Genomic DNA, 21741 nt, shown 5'->3' with positions numbered 1-21741 from the left:
AGAAAAAAACGAAAAAAACAACCAAACAAAAAACCATTTACATTTAGTAAAGGCACAACACTGCGCATGTGCTTACTTGGCATTTTTCCAGTCTTCCAAGGCAGAGGCGTCAACACGTAGCCATCTTTGTAAGCAATAACGGTTAAGCTGAGCCCCAACGTGTAGGGCACTTGTATCAACACGGCTCCATTGTTCTTCGTGACTGTGGAATTTGTCTTCGTGTAGTTTACAAACACTTCTACAACAGCTTGACTCAGGTACTGTCGACTGATGATGTCATTCACCTGGACTTTCAGCATAAATACAGACACTGAAGGAGAAAAAAGCCAGAAATGGTGGCAGGTTAGACCCTGGAACGTATATGCCGCGATACTTTAAAATGTCATTCAAGATATGTGAACAACAGTACAAAACTGCTGGTAGAATCTGGAAACACATATGTGTGAGGTATAAAGAAAGAGGCATAAAAACATTCCAACAAGCTCATTATTCTTTCTAAAACTGAATAAATTTGAACTTATTGTTAATAAGACAGTATTCTAATTTCTTCTGCCAATAAAAAAAGGAAAAGGAAGCAGTGGATAAGGGGAAGAGAGTGGTTCTCTCTTCAGAAAAACACATTTTTACTTGGCCTCCCTAATCCTAATGCTATCAATTAACTAACTGAAAATGTAGTCCGAGTTGCTGCGATGAAATGCAATCTCACCAAACTGAGTACAAGGCTGGCTCCTTCATTTTGCTCTGCTGTCTGGAAAGCAAAAGATGTGTTTCAAATTACAAAATATCAAAACAACATCCTTAAAATATCAAAAAGTATTTCTGTTAAATGTATAACAAAGCACAGTAAGACAATACATTGAGGAAAATCAAAATTAACTTGTTTCCTAACTAAATCTCCAGCTTTAAGATCTTGACGATATGTTCATGAATTTCCTAACGTTAATGTCTTGGTAAAAAAGAACTTGTATCACCATGGAAATGCCTTTGTAAAGCCCGTGTCACAACACCTTTGCCAAAGACGCCTTCTCTTGGAAGCACCATTCGTGGGCTTTGGAGTCAGTCAAGGTCAACCTCTGCCACTCCCTAGATATGTGACATGGGGGAAGTTACTTCCCAAGTCCATTTGCTCATCTGTAAAATCAGGGGAACAGTAACTACTTTGAGGTAATAAAATGAAATCATACAGATAATGTGCCCAGGACAGTGGCGGCTGTCACTTAATATCATTATTAATAATAAAAATCATTACTCGGTAATTGGAGACTATTTCACAGAGTCGTCAGTAGAAGTCCCTCAAGAGGGAGCACCTGGGTGGCTCAGCCAGTTAGCTGTTTGACTCGGTTCCCGCTCAGGTCATGATCCCAGCGTCCCCAGATGGAGCCCCACATCAGGCTCCCTGCTCGCCGAGGACTCTACTTAGGCCAGAGATTCTCTTTCTCTCTCTCTCTCTGCCCCCCACACCCGCACACATGCGCTCTCTCTCTCTCTAAAGTAAGTAAATACATCTTTGTAAACACATTGCCACAAAATAAGTCCTTATGAAGTATTTTTTTAAAGATGTATTTAACCCTAACCCTAAGACCCATTTTACTCAACATTTTTAGCAAGAACAGCATGTCAGGTAAAAACCGCAGTCAACATTTGGTTGAGCTGCAATATCAATTACCAAATTATTGCTACACCTTATGTATTCTGACTGTATTAATAAAACTCGACTTCAATTTGCTTTTGGACCATAACAAAGACATTTTATTTATTTATTTATTTATTTTTAAAAAGATTTTATTTCTTTGACAGACAGAGATCACAAGCAGGCAGAGAGGCAGGCAGAGAGGAGGAAGCAGGCTCCTTGCCAAGCAGAGAGCCCGATGCGGGACTCGATCCCAGGACCCTGGGAACATGACCTGAGCCGAAGGCGGCGGCTCACCCCACTGAGCCTCCCAGGCGCCCCAACAAAGACATTTTAAATACGAACAGAACTGCTGCGGTAATCACCCAGTCCTAGGAAAGATACAAACTAGCAAGCTCGGAAAGAGCTCTGTCCTTCCAAGAATCTAAAACTGCAGTCGTTATCCAAACACTGTTCTATATACAGTCAGACACAAACGTTTCTCAGAGCATATTCCCTCTCACGTATGATAACAACACGTTAATACTATACACAGTAATCATAAGCACAAGAACTAAACTATGCTGAGGATTAATGAGCCAGGCACTGTGTCAATTTTTAAGTGCATCATTCCATTTATTCTTCAAAACCCTCATTACAGAAATATCACTGTTCTCGTCATCATATATATTGGTAACTGTGGGTTAAAGAAGTTTTCTAATTACTCATGGCCAACCCCCAGCCGATGGAGGAAACAGGACCCAAACTTGGACCTTCTCTCCTCCAAGCTTGTGCTCTTAAGCCACTGACCTGACTCAGCTCTTAAAGCAACTCTAGCCAGAGTTTAGAGAGCAGAGATGGGGAGAAACAAATTGTATCCTGGACAATCATACCTTAAAATGAGGTTCCATCAGTCTGTCTAAAAGACCGTTAACTCCCAGGACAACAATCTCATATATATTCAAATATATATATGGAGAACAGAGATCACTGGTGTTTCTCCAGCACTCTGCTTTCTCAGCATTTTTAATAACAGGCAGCCTTGTGGGAGGTTAAATTCTTGGTGAATAGTCATTACTATCATTACTTTTAATAAATAAATTTAGGAGTAGCAGGTACTAAAAAGCGAACTAAGCCCTGGGCTTTGGCACCTACTGTTCCTCAAATTATTTAACTATTTCCCATCATTTTATAAGTTCACCCCACTACTCTAAAGTAAAAAAAGAAAAATCATGTTTGTAGCATTTAAAATCAAAATATGAAGGACTGGGGATAAATATGTTCCTAATACAAGCCTCACATATATATTATCACAAAAATCTCCATATACCTTTGTAACATATGTGATACCAAATCCACTTTACCAGTGAAAAAAAGAGGATTCAGACGGGTAATGTGGACTGCCCCGAAGGCTCACATGTATTAGAGTGAGCCTTCAACGTTCCCATGAGTGATTCCAAAGCCACCTTTACACCATATAACAGGGAGTCTTGGGATCACACTACTAAAGTTAATTCAAGGAACATGATGCTGCAATTACTGAGAAATACTTATAAAACATCAATTAAAAAGAAAAAAGGGTGCTCCCCAGCACACACACACATACTAAACTATGGCCTCAAACTCAAGTGGGAAATACAACTGGGGTAAAAAAATAAAAGGTTGTAATATATGTGACATGATGGCCACCTGCACCGAACGTCCTTGAATAGGTCCACCAGTACAATCAGCTATTTACTGTGGAGGACAAGCGGCTGCCTGTTCAAATAATTCCCCGAGCCTCCTATCTCCTAATCCCCTAGATGAAACTGACTGAGCCGCGGACACAAAGCATCCAACTAACAGGGGCCAGAAAGATGCTGTCAGGACCTCACAATGTGGCTGGAGTTACACAGAGGCTAATGGTTGCTGGCACTGGCGCAGCTTAGGACGTCCACGAGTGCCCGCTCACCGAGCTTCCCCAAGTCTCCCATGGCTGGTCCTACAGCCCTTCCTGGTCTGTGAGCTGAACCACGATCCTTCCCCAAAGGCCCTTATCCCCTGAAGCCAGAGTCAGACTGGTTGCTTGCTTCCAAAGCAAGCACCATAAATGATCCGCAGCACAAGTGCAAACGCAGGATGTGTTATTTAATGCGCCACTCCATCTTTTCTAAGAGAAGATGAACGGAAGGAAGGATAATGTTATGTACCAAAAATAGGATAAGACATATGAGAAGGAGATGGCACATAACTAAAAGGGCACACAATTCTCTCAAAATTTGATAAAGGGTCTTATTCCAATGAAATATACCTATAATGGTTCCTTCAACAGCATATTTAGGAATGGGAATTTTGATTAATTCATTTGCTCCAAAGATTAATTTCAGAAATTCTCAGAGCCCTTGATTAATAGACAAATTCCAATGTGCACTAAGATCTTGAGCTAAATTCATTAAAAAACCGCGTATTCCATCTGTTTCATCCTGTAAAAATACGGTTGCCAAAGTAAGACACACTAAAGCCTTCTGACATTCTGAAGCTGGGTTTGATTAATAAATGTTTTCTAAAACATTTTCTAATTCAGAATGGATTATTTTATTTTCCACATGTAATCATTATGTTAATGACTAAATTTGATGAGAAAGTGAATATCAAATTCAGGGAAAAAGTGACTTGCAAAGGTCAGACCTTGGCTATGTGCACTGTAGACCTCGTAGCGTCAGGACAGGATGTAACCCTGACCAGCAGCGTCCTCTCTAGCTCAAACTGGAAAAAAACGAATGCTGTTGGTGACACACACACCTAGCCCAGTGCCAGAAACTTTATACATGTTGTCCAGTGTCTTCCTAATTCCAACCTGCAAGACTTATCCCGTTTTAAGTCAAGGAAACTATGACTAAAATTGCACAAATTAAGAAGGGTAGAGGCAGGATCCACAGACTGGTTCATTTGACTCCAAGTTCTATCCATTCTACTCCCCACATCTCTCACTGAAAGCCCTTAGATGCGGTTTTCGGCATATTCCAAAGCTTCCTTATTTCCTTCTGGCCAGTGCAGAGAAGGAAGTGGTTGGTTTGCTGACCCTCTGAGTCTCTTCCCCCAGCCCTCTGCCTGGTTTGTCTGGTCCCAGCATAAACAGCAAAACCAGCACCAAGGAAAACAAAAACCCAAAGTCTCAGCTGGAGGCCTGCTCACTGCAATTAAAGGCGCATGAACGATACTTCTTCTTCCAAATAAAAGGAGAAGTGATAAAGACTTGCCTGCTGGTGACTTAAATAGGACATTTCCGACTTCCATGATGTCAACAGCTGATCGGCAAACAGGCCTAGCAACCAGAAGTTCCGCATACATATAATCTCCATAACAATACCCCTGCGAGTTCTCTCCTCCAACAAAAATACTTTGGCACTTAGATGGGGCAGATTCTGTGATTAAATATATAATTTTCAACCACAGGTGCTTTTGCCTCCATAATCTGTCTACCCTTCTCCACTGCATTTTTCAGCTTTCCATGCACTTGGTATTTTTCTCTGTCACTTAATTATAATCATTATGTCTTGCCCACATAATCTTCTTTTCAATATGTCACCATTAGCTTAAAAATGGTTCAATATCAAATGATTTCAACTGAGCTCTCAGAAAACACATAATCTGAATGTTGAGAGAAACAAAAACAAAATACACATCAATGAGCATGGTCCTGAGGTTGCTGGGGGAAATTTTAACTATCACATGATTAAAAGCATTGTTCAGTAGTGAGAATCACTAAAATTCAAAAGACTAATCTACACAGAAAAGCTCCTGAAAAAGCATGTTAGAACAAACACTGTATTACGGTTTTGCTATAGGATAGAGACAGGTAACTCAAAGCCTAGGAAGGGTGTTAGAAAAAAGTAAAGCTAGCCATTTGTGTGGCTGTCATCTAGAACTTAAAGTGGGATGGGCTGATAAATTATAGCCCCACTTCTTTTCAAGAGCACTTGACATCATCTTATGTTGTTACCATGCTGTAGGTTATAACTGTGCCCACAGAGAAGCCACCTTATTTTCAGATTTCTCCAGTACAAAAACCAGCCTACTTCTTTTTCCATTATATTTCAAGCATCTACAATCATTTCATTTAACATACAACAATCTTTTTTCTCTAGGAATATAATGCTTAAAACATGCTAGGTTTATAAAGCTTTTATAGACAGATCAGAGATCAAATTGTTCTATACAACACTCAAACAATAACATTTTAAAACTTTATTGAGGTTTATGCATTCTAATGAGAACCAGACTAAAAATGAAGAGCATAAAAATAAGAGTGGAATGAAATGGCTGGGAAGGATTAGAAATATTCTAATTTCTACATGGGCGCCTGAGTGGCTCAGTCAGTTACACGTCTGCCTTCAGCTCAGGTCACGATCTTAGGGTCCTGGGAATGAGCCCCATGGCTCTGATTCTCCCTCTCCTACTGTCCCTCCCCCACTCCGCTTGCATGTTCTCTGTCTCAAATAAATAAATAAAATCTTTTTTTTTTTTTTTTTTTTTTTTAAGAAAAATTCACCTACATTACTACACCCATCAAATGTTTATTCACGGGACGCCTGGGTGGCTCAGTTGGTTAAGCGGCTGCCTTCGGCTCAGGTCATGATCCCAGCGTCCTGGGATCAAGTCCCATATTGGGTTCCTTGCTCGGCAGGGAACCTGCTTCTCCCTCTGTCTCTGCCTGCCTCTCTGCCTACTTGTGATCTCTCTCTCTCTGACAAATAAATAAATAAAATCTTTAAAAAAAATGTTTATTCACTGTCCACTTTGGGCCAGATCTTCTCTAGCAGGTATTGGGAATACAAACATAAAGACGACACAATCTTGCTTTGAGGATTAATTTAAAATCTATGTATACAACAATTCCTATAATAAGTATCCACCTGTTAGAGAGATATTGGAACTACATAAATGTACAACAGTGGATGAACAGATAAAGAAAATGTATATACATACAGTGGACTATTGCTGGACCTTAAAAGAAGGAAATCCTGCCATTTTCTACAGTATAGATGGACCTGGAGGACATTATGCTAAGTGAAATAAACCTGACACAGAAACATACATAATGTTATGATTATATGTTATATGTGGCATCCAGAATAACCAAATTCATAGAAGCAGAGAGTAGAATGGTGATGGCCAGGACTGAGGGGAGAGGTAGGTGAGGGCCAAAGTGTGCTAAGTTTCAGTCACATAAGAGAAATAAGTTCTGACGACCCACTATGCCGCATAGTGCCTACTGCTAATAATACTGCACCACATAGTTAAAATTTGCTGAAGGGTAAATCTTTAAGTGTTCTTACCACAAAAGAGAATGGATGATGATGATGATAAAAATAATAATAGTAAGAATAATAGGGGTGGGAGGAAACTTTGCAAGGTGACGAATGTGCCTCTGGCCTCGATGGTGGTGATGGTTTCATGGGTACACTCCAAACTTATGGAGTGCGTATGTATTAAGTATATATAGCTTTTTACATGTCAATCATACCTTGATAAATAGTTTTTAAAATATCAAAAAAATGTGAATTTAATATTTGCTTTGGAATCAATTCCCATTATCATTTTTTGAACAGGGAGAATGTCAACATTTTTAGTTTAGATCACCAGAGCACCTACCCATTCATTCTCTCCTGTTTTCCATAATCTGACTTTTTGGTCCATTACAATGGAGACTTTGTGGTGAGAACCCAAAAGATGACAAACTTCTGGCTATGACCCAAATCAGGTTTTATTCATTCTTTGCCATTTTCATACAAGACATCTAGTCACAGAAGTCACAATTTAGAGCTAGCTATACAAATATCTTGTAATGTAAACATACAAAAAGCTTGTAAAAAGAAAAATCTGGTCCCAAATTTAAATGTCTGCGTATTTAAAAACTTTAGTAGAGACATAACAATCATGGTTTCACTAAAGGGAATATAAATTAACTCCCAATTCTTTAGTCTGGCATTCAAAATCTAAGATCTGGCTACCACCCTGCTTTCTAGACTCATCTGTTCGGGGGCTGACAACCTGCAGCCCACGGCCGAATCTGACCCACCACGGATTGCTGTAAATGAGGTTTTATTGTCATCCTGCCACAGCACGCGCGTACGTACGGCCTGTGGCTGCTTTTGCCATAAAACAATAGAGCTGACAGCTGCATCAGAAGCCATATGGCCTGCAAAGTAAACAGTTACTATCTGGCACTTTTCCACAAAAAGTTTGCTGATTCCTGCTCTGTAGTGTCACGTATATGGGTCTAAGGTCACTATTCGAGATTGACCCACTTCCCTGCGACATAATTCACTTCTTTCATCTGAAAATCTACCCTCTTTTTTTCATCTCTACCCATCAAAATCCTACTCCGTTCTTTAAAGTTTAGCTCAAATGAATTTGGCCTTACTTCTGTCAGACGGGACCTTCTCTTCCGTACCTACTGGTCTAACGGCACATGATGCGTTCTGGTCCATGTTGTGCTTTCTGTTTGTTTTCTCTGTGATAGTAAGTTTCTTCACAGCCAGTGTTGTTCCATGCTCGGCCTTGTGTTCTGCCGGAGTCTAGTAAGGGGTTCAGAATATGTATTCTAGACGAACGCGACAAGGGTCAGGAAGAAAAGTGGGAAGAAGAGTAGGAGAAAGAAGAGAAGTGAAAGGAGAGAGAGAGAGGAGGAGGACAGAGAAAATCGGAAGTGGCTAAAGAATGAATGACTGTAGCATTCCCACAGAATGACTGACTGTAGCATTCCCACAGAATGACTGACTGTAGGATTCCCACAGAATGACTGACTGTAGCATTCCCACAGAATGACTGACTGCAGCATTCCCACAGAATGACTGACTGTAGCATTCCCACAGAATGACTGACTGCAGCATTCCCACAGAATGACTGACTGTAGGATTCCCACAGAATGACTGACTGTAGCATTCCCACAGAATGACTGACTGTAGCATTCCCACAGAATGACTGACTGTAGCATTCCCACAGAATGACTGACTGTAGCATTCCCACAGAATGACTGACTGTAGGATTCCCACAGAATGACTGACTGTAGCATTCCCACAGAATGACTGACTGCAGCATTCCCACAGAATGACTGACTGTAGCATTCCCACAGAATGACTGACTGCAGCATTCCCACAGAATGACTGACTGTAGCATTCCCACAGAATGACTGACTGTAGGATTCCCACAGAATGACTGACTGTAGCATTCCCACAGAATGACTGACTGTAGGATTCCCACAGAATGACTGACTGTAGCATTCCCACAGAATGACTGACTGTAGGATTCCCACAGAGGCCACCTGAAGTTACAGCCAGCTTTCCAGCCCTGGGATCGGGTACAATCTTGAGTTTAATCTCACAGTTATCAGTGAGAAATATATTACTGCAATGATAACAACAAATAAATATTAAGATTCCTTTTCCTTTCAGAAATTAATACATTTTCTTTTTTTTCATAACAATATTTAACTTGGAAATTTTAACTACAGAATAATGTATAAGTAGCAAAACTTGCTAAATAAATGTAATGCAACTGTATTACAGGAAAGATTAAATTTAAAAGTTTTACTTTTACTATTACAAAACAAAACCAGCACAGTTCTACAACTCTTTCTCCTAGGGTGCCAGCACAATTTCACTATTTTAATTAGAAGGAGGGTTGGAAGTATAGAAAAAACCAAGGACAACAGAGAAGCTGGTAAGGAGAAAGAACCACATTATTCACATTCAATAAAGCAGAGTGGAAAGGGCGGCGACAGTTCAATCTCTACGGCACTTCCAATACGGACACTTAGCCTTCTTCCAAGGGAACAAAAGAATCTGCTGAATTACAGACGAAAAGCAACCAAAGCTCACTAAAATAGAAAAGCTGCCTTTTCATTGCTTAAGTACCAGCCTGGATCCAAAATTCTTACTGGCTCTAGAATTAACAACAACAACCACAAAAACTGCTCCTGTTTGAAGCAGAAACAAATTGACTTGCAGTAAGTTAATATGACAGAGAAAATGTCAAATCCAAGAAGAAACCAAAGAAACAAAACAAGGACATTGTCTCCAAAGGTGAAACATGGTACAAAGCAAATAAAATACATTTTCTCCATTATGACCAGAGGCTTAATGAGTAGGGTTCTCCAAACTAGTGACATGGATCACATAAAAGGAACCCTTCTAACTTAAGCATCAGCACATAGCAGGAGCGCCTGGTGACTCGGTGGGTTAAGTGTGTGACTCTTGCTATCAGCTCAGGTCTTGATCTCAGGGTGTGATTTCAAGCCCACGTTGGGCTCCTCGCTGGGGAGCCTACTTAAAAAGCAAAAATAAGCACATCGCAAACGATTCAAAAGGGGACAAATGAGAGGTCTGGGCCATTAGCACTTGGACTCAGTTCCTTCTTGCCCACCCAAAAGTTATCTTCCTCGATGGAAGCAGAACAGACTGACTCTAGCTCCTAAAACACGTCATCCAAGCTCACTACAGAGTCATTTCCCATCCTGACTTTCATCTCTCCTTCCCAGTTTTTCATCCTGCCTCATAATCACAGACAATTTCTCCTTCACTCACTCACAAATTCACTTAACTTCCATTTATAAACGATGCTATGCATGGCGGCATTAACGTGGAGCAACAGAAGATCCTAGAGCCCAGAGAGGAAACGTGAAGAATCAGGTTTTCACTTGCTTGAAAAAGCACCGGTCCCGGCTGCCACAAAAGTACTGGGTGCCTAACTCAGACGAAGGTAGAGGAAAGGGCTTGACAGGCTGAAGGGCATGGCCCCCATTGCTCCAGGCATATACAGTAACATTCATCAGTAACACAGTGAACATTCCAAGGGGCGCATTCCTAGGGTCTAGCCAAGAAGCAGTTGTCCAGGCCCCACATGCAAGTACATGCAAGTACTGAGCAACCCAATCGGTCATGTCAACACTCTTCCCACACCCCACGTTGCCGTAATCCCTTCTTAACTTACTATACGATTTCCTCATTATGTTCATTTTCTGTTTCCCCTACTAGAATGTTAGCTTTATGAGGTCATGGACTTTTTTGTCTTATTTACTCCTGTATCCTCAAATAACAATCCTGGGTTTTGAATGAATCACTGAATTAGTGGCTGAGTGCCTCACTCTGACACCAGTAAGACAGACCCCCAGCCCAGTAGTTAATGATTGCAAGGAGAGACGCAAATGTGTGAAATGAGGCAGATGAGCCCTGAAGTAGAGGGCGGGACAAGGACACGTGCAAGCCACCATTTCTGCCCACAGACGACGTGTAAGTTACATACCTCAAGCTAAGTGCAAATTCTTTGATTCTTTACTTCTTCCTTCAGTTACTTCTTTCAACAGATGCATTCATTCTTTTAACATTGACAAAGAACTTCAAGAAACAAGATTGGAGCAACCATGTTGCTTTTTTTTTAGGAAAGCAATTACAGGGGTACCTGAGCAGCTCAGTTGGTTAAGCACCTGCCTCTTGATCTCAGCTCAGTCTATGACCTCTGGGTCTTGAGATCAAGCCCCGCATTGGGCTCCACACTCTGGGGGAGTCTACTTCAAGATTCTCTTTCTCTCTCTGCCTCTCCCCTACCCCCGCTCATAATCTCTCTTTTTCTCTCTCAAATAAATCTTAAAAAGAAAAAAGATAAAGAAAAGCAATTATACCAATTATTACTCAACTTCAACTAATTTGTTGAATAGTACTCTAGTATAGCACCAAGAAACAAAAATTGAAGTTGGAAATAAAAATGGAAACAAATAATAGAGCTGAAAACAAAAAGACTACTATAAGGGAAAAAGCTCCATTTGGAAAAACAACTAAAGAACTTTTTTTTAAAATTTTTATTTATTTATTTATTTGACAGAGAGAGATCACAGTAGACAGAGAGGCAGGCAGAGAGAGAGAGAGAGGGAAGCAGGCTCCCTGCTGAGCAGAGAGCCCGACGCGGGACTCGATCCCAGGACCCCGAGATCATGACCCGAGCCGAAGGCAGCAGCTTAACCCACTGAGCCACCCAGGCGCCCCAAGAACATTTTTAATATAAAGGTTTTATGAACTCTATTTCACAAAGGCTTATGTTCCTTAATAAAATGCTATTAAAAGGAAAAGCCATTAGGAATCTTTGACTAGTTCATGTTTTCCCCTGGGTGTCTCAAACACACGGATGACGGTACATGGGAGAAACGAGAAGAGCTGTAGAGAACCTTCACTCTTCCCTCTCGTGAACCTAACAATGAAAACCGGGCTAGAGGTCATTGATTATTAGGTCACTGCCTGTAGGTATTCAACTGCTAAGCCTAGGCATACATTCCAAGAGAAGAGATTAGTCACACTCTCTCTAGCTAGGGTACAACACCCCGTTGGGGATGATTCAAGTGCGTTACTTCATTTGGACAGAGTTCTACAGCCTCCTTCACAGTTCTTAAGTATTCTCAATCAGTATAATTTATGAGGTCTAAAGAGGACTGTGTCATCCAGGCCAAAAGGAGAATCAAGTTATTGCTATTTATATAACATCCTAAAAGGGATTTAGCATACCAAAGCAAAAATATCCCCCAAAAATTATGCCCCAGAAATATTTCCCACCAAGTGTCTAGAAAGGATGTAACATCTCCGAGCAGCAAGGACTGTAGAGTGTGAGTACTATTTGGAGCTGCACAATTCTAAGCCAGGGGACCTGGAGTTAGAGAACTCACTGCTGAAGTCCACGTTAGCTCATTTCTCTAGACTGGCCTTTCCGGTAGGTCACCTGTCTGTACCAACTGGGACGGCCAGCTACCTCCACCTCCTGCCAGGAGAACTATCTAGCACCTCCCAAAGACCAGCATCTCCGCAGCTCATGTAACAGGACAGCCCACTATTTATCCTGCAGCAGGAAAGTTTCCTTTACCATTGTTTATAAGACGAATTCAAATTTTAAAGACAACTCAGAATCAAAGAACACGGTACTGCAAAGTATTATTAGTACAGCACCTTGAATCTAGTTAAGCACTTTTTCTTAAGTACCTATTTTTACCATGTCTGAATGCCGCAAAGAAATAGAGCGACTAATCTCTCCTCTTGGAATGTATGCCTAGGCTTAGCAGTTGAATACCTAAAGCAAATGACGGAAGTGATGAATATTTAGTAAACAAATCTTCTGTAATACCTATAACAGAAAAACATAAAAGCCTGAGATTTGGGGCCCCAGTTCCCACACTGTGCTCAAAGCCACCAAAGAGGATATAAATTCACAGGGGTAAATTTTCAAGCAGGTACAATGACAACATCTGTTGGCCACCACAAAAGCTGGGTTGAGTCCCTAATTCAAGGTACTGGCCTCAAATCAATGGCATTAACCTCATTGTGAAGGTGGGTGTTCAGTGACTGCTCTGACAAAAAGTAAATATTGCTTGACAATGATTATCAAAGGGAAAATGGAGGCAGCAGCGTTCAGTCTCATTCTGAGGGCTGAGAAGTTGTGTCCTAACAAGTTACAGCCCATTTAGTAATTAGCAAGTAGGCATTATTTTTTTTCAAATGACTACTAAGTTGTTAGGTCACACACTCACACGAATTACTGAGACGCTAAAGGGTCTGTGAGCCAAGAAAGTTTCGGAGCCTCTGTATCTGTTTGCTACACAATTTTATTAAGCACCTACTATGGGCAAGGTCTGTGCCAGTCACTGTGAGAAATACAAGGACATGAGTTGCCTTCAAAAATGCACATGAAAGAGTCAAATGGGAAGAGAGATGGTACCGAAAAGAGAGCACGTAAAGTGCTTGAGCTCAGAAGTATAGGGTTAAACTCCTCTGGTTAACAATGTTAAGAAATGGTCCTATGTGAATTCTGAGTTTGCATCTTTCCACGGTGTGCCTGTTCACATTACTGTCTTAGTATAAATATTCCAGGAAACAACTGTTTTCCAAAAGCACACATGTTGTAAACACATACGCGTCTATTTAACTCTTCTGAACGCATGACGAATTGCTTGAATGAACAAATAAGTGAAAAATATTAAATGAACCTCTTACAAAACCTCAAGATCATCCGTTTGTATAATGCGTTACTCTTGCTACCTTTCCCGGTACACTCAACTCCCTCGGCCTAGTGGTTCTCAGCCCTGTGTGAACGTTAACATCATCTGGGAATCTTTCGCTATCTTCCCAGCCCCCACTCCAGTCCAATTAAGTCACAATCACTGCAGATGCGGTCCAGGGAATCACATTTTTAAAAGGTCCCAGATGAGTCTAACGCACAGCCAAGGTTCAGAACCACTGACCTAGGGTAAAAAATAAGCATATCCCAGAGGGAGAGGGTATCACCTAATGCCATCCTCTTCAATCATTCCGTTTCTTTTACTATAAAAGGATTTAAATGACTTCCTGTGGATGGCAGTGGGCGCGTCCATTCCGTCCCCAGTTTGCCCGCTGGCCCTCGCTGCACCCCAGGCAACCAGGGAACGGGGATCCACGGAGGTGCACAATTCTAGATGCGGTCGTGAGACACCTGACCTTGCTGGCCACAGCTCCTCCTAACTACGGCTTACTACTAAACAGTATCTGTTGTCTCCACAGCATTTAGCTCCGTGCCTCACACTTCAAAGTGCTCGGCTTCACTCGCTATTTTTCATTAGGTTTTTTTTTAATGTTGTATTTAGAAAATACAGAAAAAGCAGAGGAGAATAAAAGTTATTTCCTAATTCAATTTCTCAGAAGTCACTTGGATTTCATTCAGTAGTTTGAAAAGCATACTGAAAAACCCCAGATTTGCAACATTAAGATTATATTGTGTATAAACACGTCTGTGGTTACATAAGTGTGAAGGAAACTCACGAAATTAATATTGACTGTTCTCTTGACTGCATCCGCTGGGTCACGGGGGAGTGGGTACCCGTTCACTTGCTACAGTGTGTGATGTGACTTACTACACTGAGCTTGCACTTAGAGGTAGGAAAGAATAAAGAAAGACTAATAAAGAATGTTATGAGCTGTGTTCTTCACTTAAGATTCTATTGTGATCATGTATCCATGGAATTAAACCTTTTTTGAAATTACCACCTTTTCCTTATTGAACATTCTATTGGTTACTATTCATTTAACTTTCTCCTATTGGTGTATGCTTAGTCATTTCTACGTTTCACATTTGCAAACGATGTTTTAATTACAAATCCATGTACATACATGTTCCTCTGGGTTCTCCACTATTTCCTTGGGAGGAGAAATAATAGGTCAAAAAGTATGAACTGTTTAAAGCTTCTTGATCTGTATTCCTAAAATGCTTTCCGGGGAGTGCTACCAATTTCTCCAGTAAACAGGAGAGCATTCATGTTTTATTTTACGGCAGTCACTCTATCAACATGACTGCTCCCCCTCCCCAGGGAGTTAACGTGAAAAACAATGTTCAGTAAAGTTTCAAAACCATTCTAATTTCCTTTAAGTTTACCTTCTATTCCCAACATTATTAGTTGCCTTGTTTTATTTTTTCTTCCTGCCTCTTGAAGGGCTGAGAGCGTCTCCTGTGAAGAAAATGAGTGCAGAGACAACGCGCTTACAAAGAACAGTAGGAGCCCAACACATGTACGCTTGCTTGCTCGGGGCTGCACTCGTGAACTCACAGTAAAATCAAGTGGAAAGGATTTAAGAACACATCCATTTTCTCTTTTACGGAGGCTTTCTTCTCTGGTTCTTTCGACATGCAAAGTATGTTTAAATCAATAAAGAGAAAATGGAATTTATTTAGAACCTTCCAGACACATGCTTCAGCATGTCTTTAGAAAGGGTTTGAAACCATCGGTCGGCATCGCATTAGAGCAGACGAGACCCACCCTGCTGCGAGAATGGCTGGATGCGGACAGAGCGAGTCCCAGCGTTTTCTCTGTGCGTCTCTGCTCCCGCAGTGCGACGAAGCCTTCTCCCTGTCAGCAGACATCTGAAAGGAATACTGACCAGTAAACGGAAATTCAGGGGCTGCAGGAGCTGAGAGCATTGACACAGCATCAATTCCGCGACACGACAAGACGCAGCTCGTGTTAGCAGATAGCTAATATGTTGCCAGACCGGGAAACTGCAAGCAAAATGGATCATTCATTACTTTTGAGGTGGGAAAGTAACATGAAATTGAAAGATCTTAAAAGACAAAACAGGACAATGCATAGAAGCGTGCATTTTGTAGGAAAAAGAGGTCCGTAGATAGCACTGCAGGTTTTTCAAAACTTCAGATATCAATTAAATTCACACGAGTAAACACTCACTGAATATTGACTAGGCATCAGGTAAGGTGCCAGGTCCAGAGGGAGCATGTGCAGAAACTGTGCTAAATTTTCATGTATGTTGTTGTTATATTTAATACGACCCGGTTTCAAGTCTGAAGTAGTTGACAATCCAGTAGGAAAGGCATACAAAATTATGAACAAAATATTATGGGTATGCAGAAAAGGAAAATATGAATTCTAAATGACAATGTTTTCAAGTAAGAATTAATTGAGGCTGAACTTGAAGGAAGGAATAAATTTTAAAGTATGGGGTTGGAATATGAACATGTAAGGAAGGAGGAAGAGATGAGAAAGGGCACCAGAGTTGGAAAAAAAAAAAAAAAAAGAAAGTAAATAAATGCAATGTTAAGGGAATGACAGTCAGTCGTAGCAAGAGGAGAGGAGTCTGAAAACAGTGGGAGGTGACGGGATCTCCTTCTACTGTTTATGCAACGTGACAAGACTCTTCTTGTGAGGAGTGGACCATCTCACTGGGAGCCATCTGTAAAATGGACCTGGACAGTAAGAAACTGAAGGTAGCTACTGAAATAGTTTAGGATCAAGTAAAGGAAGTCAGAATTAGAGCAGAAGTATAAAGAAGGGTCAGAAGCAAAAGCATCAGGTGGCAACTGATACAATTTTGAAATTGAGACCAACTTAAAATGATGGGAAATTTTTGAGCCTCAATGACGAAGAGAACGAAATCATATTCTTTTTTTTTTTTTTTAGTTTTTTTTTATTTTTTCAGCATAACAGTATTCATTATTTTTGCACCACACCCAGTGCTCCATGCAATCCGTGTCCTCTCCAATACCCACCACCTGGTGCCCCCAACCTCCCACCCCCCACCCCTTCAAAATTCTCAGATCATTTTTCAAAGTCCATAGTCTCTCATGGTTCACCTCCCCTTCCAATTTCCCTCAACTCCCTTCTCCTCTCCATCTCCCCTTGTCCTCCATGCTATTTGTTATGCTCCACAAATAAGTGAAACCATATGATAATTGACTCTCTCTGCTTGACTTAACGAAATCATATTCTTTTATTTAACAGTGACTGAGTATCTGACACTTGTCGATCAAGGTGATAAGCACTGATGTTTAGGCAAACAGAACAAGATCTTGGCCGGACGCCGGGGAGTCTAGCCTCCTCTGGTGGGAGGCTGCAGATGGGCTGAGGGCCGTTTCAGCTGAGAGCCCCAAGTGCTCCAATACATCAAATGCTATGGGAACACAGAGCAGGGACACCAAGCCGCACCTGGAGTGTTCAGGATGGCTCCTGACAGAGGCGAAAGTTAAGCGGATACCAGAGAGCTCCTCTCACCTTAACAACAGAACCTCTGCAGACAGGAGAAAATTCTAGGTGGACTGAGCCAAAATGCCAGGTCCTAAGCTGGCAGAGGGCAGGAACTACAGAGGAGAGAGCACCGAATGGAAGGGAAAAGGAGACAGAGAAGAAAGAATGGCATTTGAACAAAAGCACACATTAATACTAGACTCATCTGCTGTCCTGGAAAGAAACATAAATTAAATAAACTTTCAAATCTGCCCATCCCGGTCATTAGCAGAAAACTCCACTGAAAGATTTCCCCTCTTTACACCAGAGCCCGCGATTTCTTAACCCTTTTGACTGTCTGATAGATCTACGACTTCTCTTCACCTCCACAACCCCCAACTACAGATACACAAATGCATGTACACATAAATATGTAAATATGCATGAAATTTCAGTGAGCTCAAAGATTCCCATAATCTAAGTTTCTAAACGTTGCTGAGGACATCAGCATGTTCCCAGCTCCACATAAAAATGATTGTTGTAGGGGCACTTGGGAGGCTCAGGCAGTTGAACGTCTGGCTCTTGTTTTCAGCTCAAGGTCATGATCTTGAGATTTGAGGTCAAGCCCTGAGTTGGGCTCCGGGGAGTCTGCTTGAGTTTCTCTCCCTTTCCCACTGCCCCTCCCTCCACCATGCACGCTGCTCTCTAAAGAAGTCTTAAAAAAAAAAAAAAGACTGCTGTAACTATATTGCTAATTTCAAAATTGTGTTTTATTTTTATGGGTACACATGGGTCATCCCCCCCCAGAGACAGTACAGTCTGTTTTAAAAGCCAAACAGCTGGAGTTTCAGTCCCAGCTCCATCTCTTTATGCAATTGTGACAAGCCACCCTGCCACTCTGTGCCTCAATATCATCCACGAAATGAGAACAAGAACAGCACCTAAGAGACGTGCCTCACTGGGTTTGTTGGGGAATTAAATGAAATAACACACAGTGCTTAATAGCACTCGGCAATGAATATTATACTAGTGCTCAGACTTATTTTTCCACACTTGTGTTTTTTTAGCTTCTGAAAGTAAGTCTCTTCTGGGTATTTGTTGAAGAAATGCTGACTTCACCAAAACTCCCCCATAAAGTTAGCACATATTTTATACACATTTAACCATGTATAATTTGGCCTTTCTGGAAATTTTTCTCTTAAAGAAGTTTATAAGAAGGCTGTCTATTCCTATGAAATGAAACAATCTCAATAAGATAAATTTTACATGAAAGACAAATTATAGAAACGTAATGGAACAGAATAATTAATATTTACTAAAAAGTCTTGGAGCGAATTTTGATAAATGATCCATGTTTGTGAGTTGCCAATTAGGAAAAAGACTTCGTTTTTATTACTTCTGTTAGGCAAAGATATTAATCATGTATTTTAACCTCCATTTAACTGATCTGGAATGAACCGGATAGAAAAGTAAGTCTATTTCAAATAAGAAATTTTATGTGTTCACCAAACGTTCACTAAGCAAGAGAGGTTAACACTGGATGCCACAGACTTACATTGTTCTAAGTTTCTTTTTTTTTTTTAAAGATTTATTTATTTATTTGACAGAGAGAGATCACAAGTAGACGGAGAGGCAGGCAGAGAGAGAGAGAGAGGGAAGCAGGCTTCTTGCTGAGCAGAGAGCCCGATGCGGGACTCAATCCCAGGACCCTGAGATCATGACCTGAGCCGAAGGCAGCGGCTTAACCCACTGAGCCACCCAGGCGTCCTGTTCTAAGTTTCTTATATCTACTAACTCATCTCAAGTCTCACAAACCCATTTTAAGTATTTCTTCCCATTTTAGAAATGGGAAAACAGGATTCAAAAAGGAAACTACTCAACATCCCATTGCGAGGAAGTAGTGAAGACAGTGTGGTGCTCAATTAAAGATATTATTCTTTCTAGAGCAGAAAACTGAGGCATCCAAGATGTGATACCAGCCATTGTGCAAGATTCTGGAACAGTAGATGAACTTGTACGGGATTCTTTTCCCTGTCTCAAGCAATGCCAAAGCTGTGCACAGGCAAATTTATTACCAAACCAGATATACTGTTTTCCACTCCCAAATCTGAATTCAAGCTTCTCCGAAGAGAAACCACATCACCTCACTTCTGAAGCAGTCCGTTCTAAACACGAACTACACACGCAAGAGTGAAAGAGGCGTCCCACTCCTAAGACACACTGCCCTGTGACCATGGTGATAGGTAAGCACCACAGCAAACATTAAATAAACCCGTGCTTAATGTATCATTCTGTAGCCTTAGAACCACGGAACTGGCTTGAACCTCCTTAACCAACAGATCACGGACAGCTTGTCTCTTCGACCTCACCTCCGTAAGGGAGCCAATCCGCGACCACCTCGCACATCAGGCAACCAGGAGTGGACCCACCGCCAAACAGCAAAAACCTCAGAGAAGCCAGCTTCCACGGCTAATGTCATCCCGCCACCACCTCTGAAAGTTCCCCAATCTCTGAGCTCAATACTAGCCCCGAAGAACTCCACATGAACTCCGTCTCTAGCTCTGCTGAGAAACGCTGTGCCCGGCCCGCTTGGCTCTCCCTATCAGTAAGCGCTAGACTCCAGACTTGGTTTTTTGCTTCAGATACCAAACCGGTAGCTTCACCATCGATACACAGCATGCCGTTTCGGCGTTAGCAGACATGAGCACGGTACTGCCCGCGTTAAAAAAAAAATAATGTCACTAACATTCTTCTGAGCCTGCTACTGCTGCGTCCTTCACATCAGTACTATGCAAGGGTCGTTTTCATTTGAAAAGCTCTGAAGGCAATCCTACTTCATAAATAAAGTCATTCAGGAGAAAAGAACACATACTTAGATAAAGATGATGCATCACGTGCAATAACTGAACACCTTGCGTCAACATATAGGCACCTTCGAAGTGCTTTCATATTTCTTGAAGCTCACGGAGGATGAAGAATGTAGCGCGTACGGGTTTTGAAGGATTTTTGAAAGACTTAAATTATTTCACCTATGTCTGTACCCCACTCCTTACACAAAAATAAATTCCAGATGGGTTAAACACTTAAATATGAATAGAAAAACTTTTAGAACTAAATACAGAGGGTTTTTCAAATTACATCAGATTAGGAAAAGAACTTTTAAGCTGGACATGTAAATGTGATGATTAAGAAATTTTGCTACATCAAAATATCTAAAACTTTCCACAAAAGACTCTAAAAAACACTGTCCTTTTTTTTGTTTGTTTTTAAGGTTTTATTTATTTATTTGACAGACAGAGATCACAAGCAGGCAGAGAGGCAGGCAGAGAGAGAGAGGGAAGCAGGCTCCCCGCTGAGCAGAGAGCCCGATGCGGGACTCGATCCCAGGACCCTGAGATCATGACCTGAGCTGAAGGCAGAGGCTTAACCCACTGAGCCACCCAGGTGCCCTAAAAAACACTGTTAAAAGACAAGCTAGACACTGGAAAAAGGGATCTGCAAAAAATATAAACTACAAAGATTGTTATTCAAAAAATACAAAAACTACCAAATCAATAAGAAAAAAAAGAAGAAGAGAGAAAACAGACAACGCATACCAAAAAGCTCACAAAGAAGAAAAGAAGAAAAAAATTTTTTAGGTGTTGAGCACCTATCTGTAACCAGGAAAATGCAAATTGTACAGCTACTTTTGAGAGTTACATGGACAGACCTAGATACATTAAAAAAGCAGCTCTTCTGAGGAATTCATGGAGGAAGGGCACGAAGATAACGGAACCTCCCAGTGGCTCTTAAAGCTTCTGCTTGGAAGTAGCATGTATCCTTCCACTCAGATTTCATTGGCCAAAGGCCACATGGCTTCTTCTGACTTCAGTAGGAAAAAATATATGATATTCACTAAATTGGGGTCACTGCAAATCATGGGGCCAAGCTTGACATCAGTGGTCACGAATGTACACAATTAATATTTTAATCAATAAAAAATCAGCTACACTATCTTAGCCAAGGAGCCCACCACCTCTCACCTGGGTTCTTAAATCTCAGGGGAGGACTGATCCTAATATAGTCTGGCCCCAACAGAAGTGTTCCCACAGATCCTTTGGGGTCTCCCTGCTTCTAGTGTTTCCATATAGTATCAAAAGTGAAGTGCCTGCTGTTTTATTATTTCCTAAGTGTTATTATCCTCTTGTCATTCCCTCGCTCAGAACCTGCAGCAGCTCCCTATTGCCATGCCGTTCAAATCTAAATCCTGCAGCCCTACCATACCATGTGGTGATCCCACTGCTCTGTCTGAACACTCTACGAATTCTTAGACTCATCTAGAAGGAGACAACTGCTAGTTTGACCACATGTACACTGCCGAATAGCAAATTGCTAGATAAAACCTAACTGTACATCAGTGTGCCTCAGTATATTACGGAATACTATGCAGCAGTTAAACCCAGTTAATGAACTGTGAATGTATCAAGTCCCCCAAACCTGCTGTTGAATGAAAAAAGCAAACTGCCAGAGGATATGTCTAATATGTACATGCATCTATTACGGTTTTTCAAACAAAAAGATTGACACCCACTTCAGAATAATTATTACAAGATATATAATAATGTAATAATTCTGCATGATGTGGGTAAAA

At 41.1% G+C, this 21741-nt stretch overlaps 1 protein-coding gene across 2 annotated transcripts in view; it reads right to left on the bottom strand.

Annotated features, from left to right (window-relative positions):
* Positions 1-21741, bottom strand: part of FAM171B (family with sequence similarity 171 member B) — a 66648-nt gene that overhangs the window by 26443 nt on the left and 18464 nt on the right. For both annotated transcript variants that reach the window (XM_047721798.1, XM_047721799.1), the window contains exon 2: positions 77-310. In XM_047721798.1, coding sequence (XP_047577754.1) covers positions 77-310 — 234 coding nt within the window. The remainder of the gene's footprint in view (positions 1-76; positions 311-21741) is intronic.

Source organism: Lutra lutra, chromosome 3 (assembly GCF_902655055.1).
Source record: "Lutra lutra chromosome 3, mLutLut1.2, whole genome shotgun sequence".
Classification (NCBI taxonomy): Eukaryota; Metazoa; Chordata; class Mammalia; order Carnivora; family Mustelidae; genus Lutra; species Lutra lutra.
The sequence above is the reverse complement of the archived record's forward strand: the minus strand, read 5'-3'. Positions and strand labels throughout refer to the sequence as shown.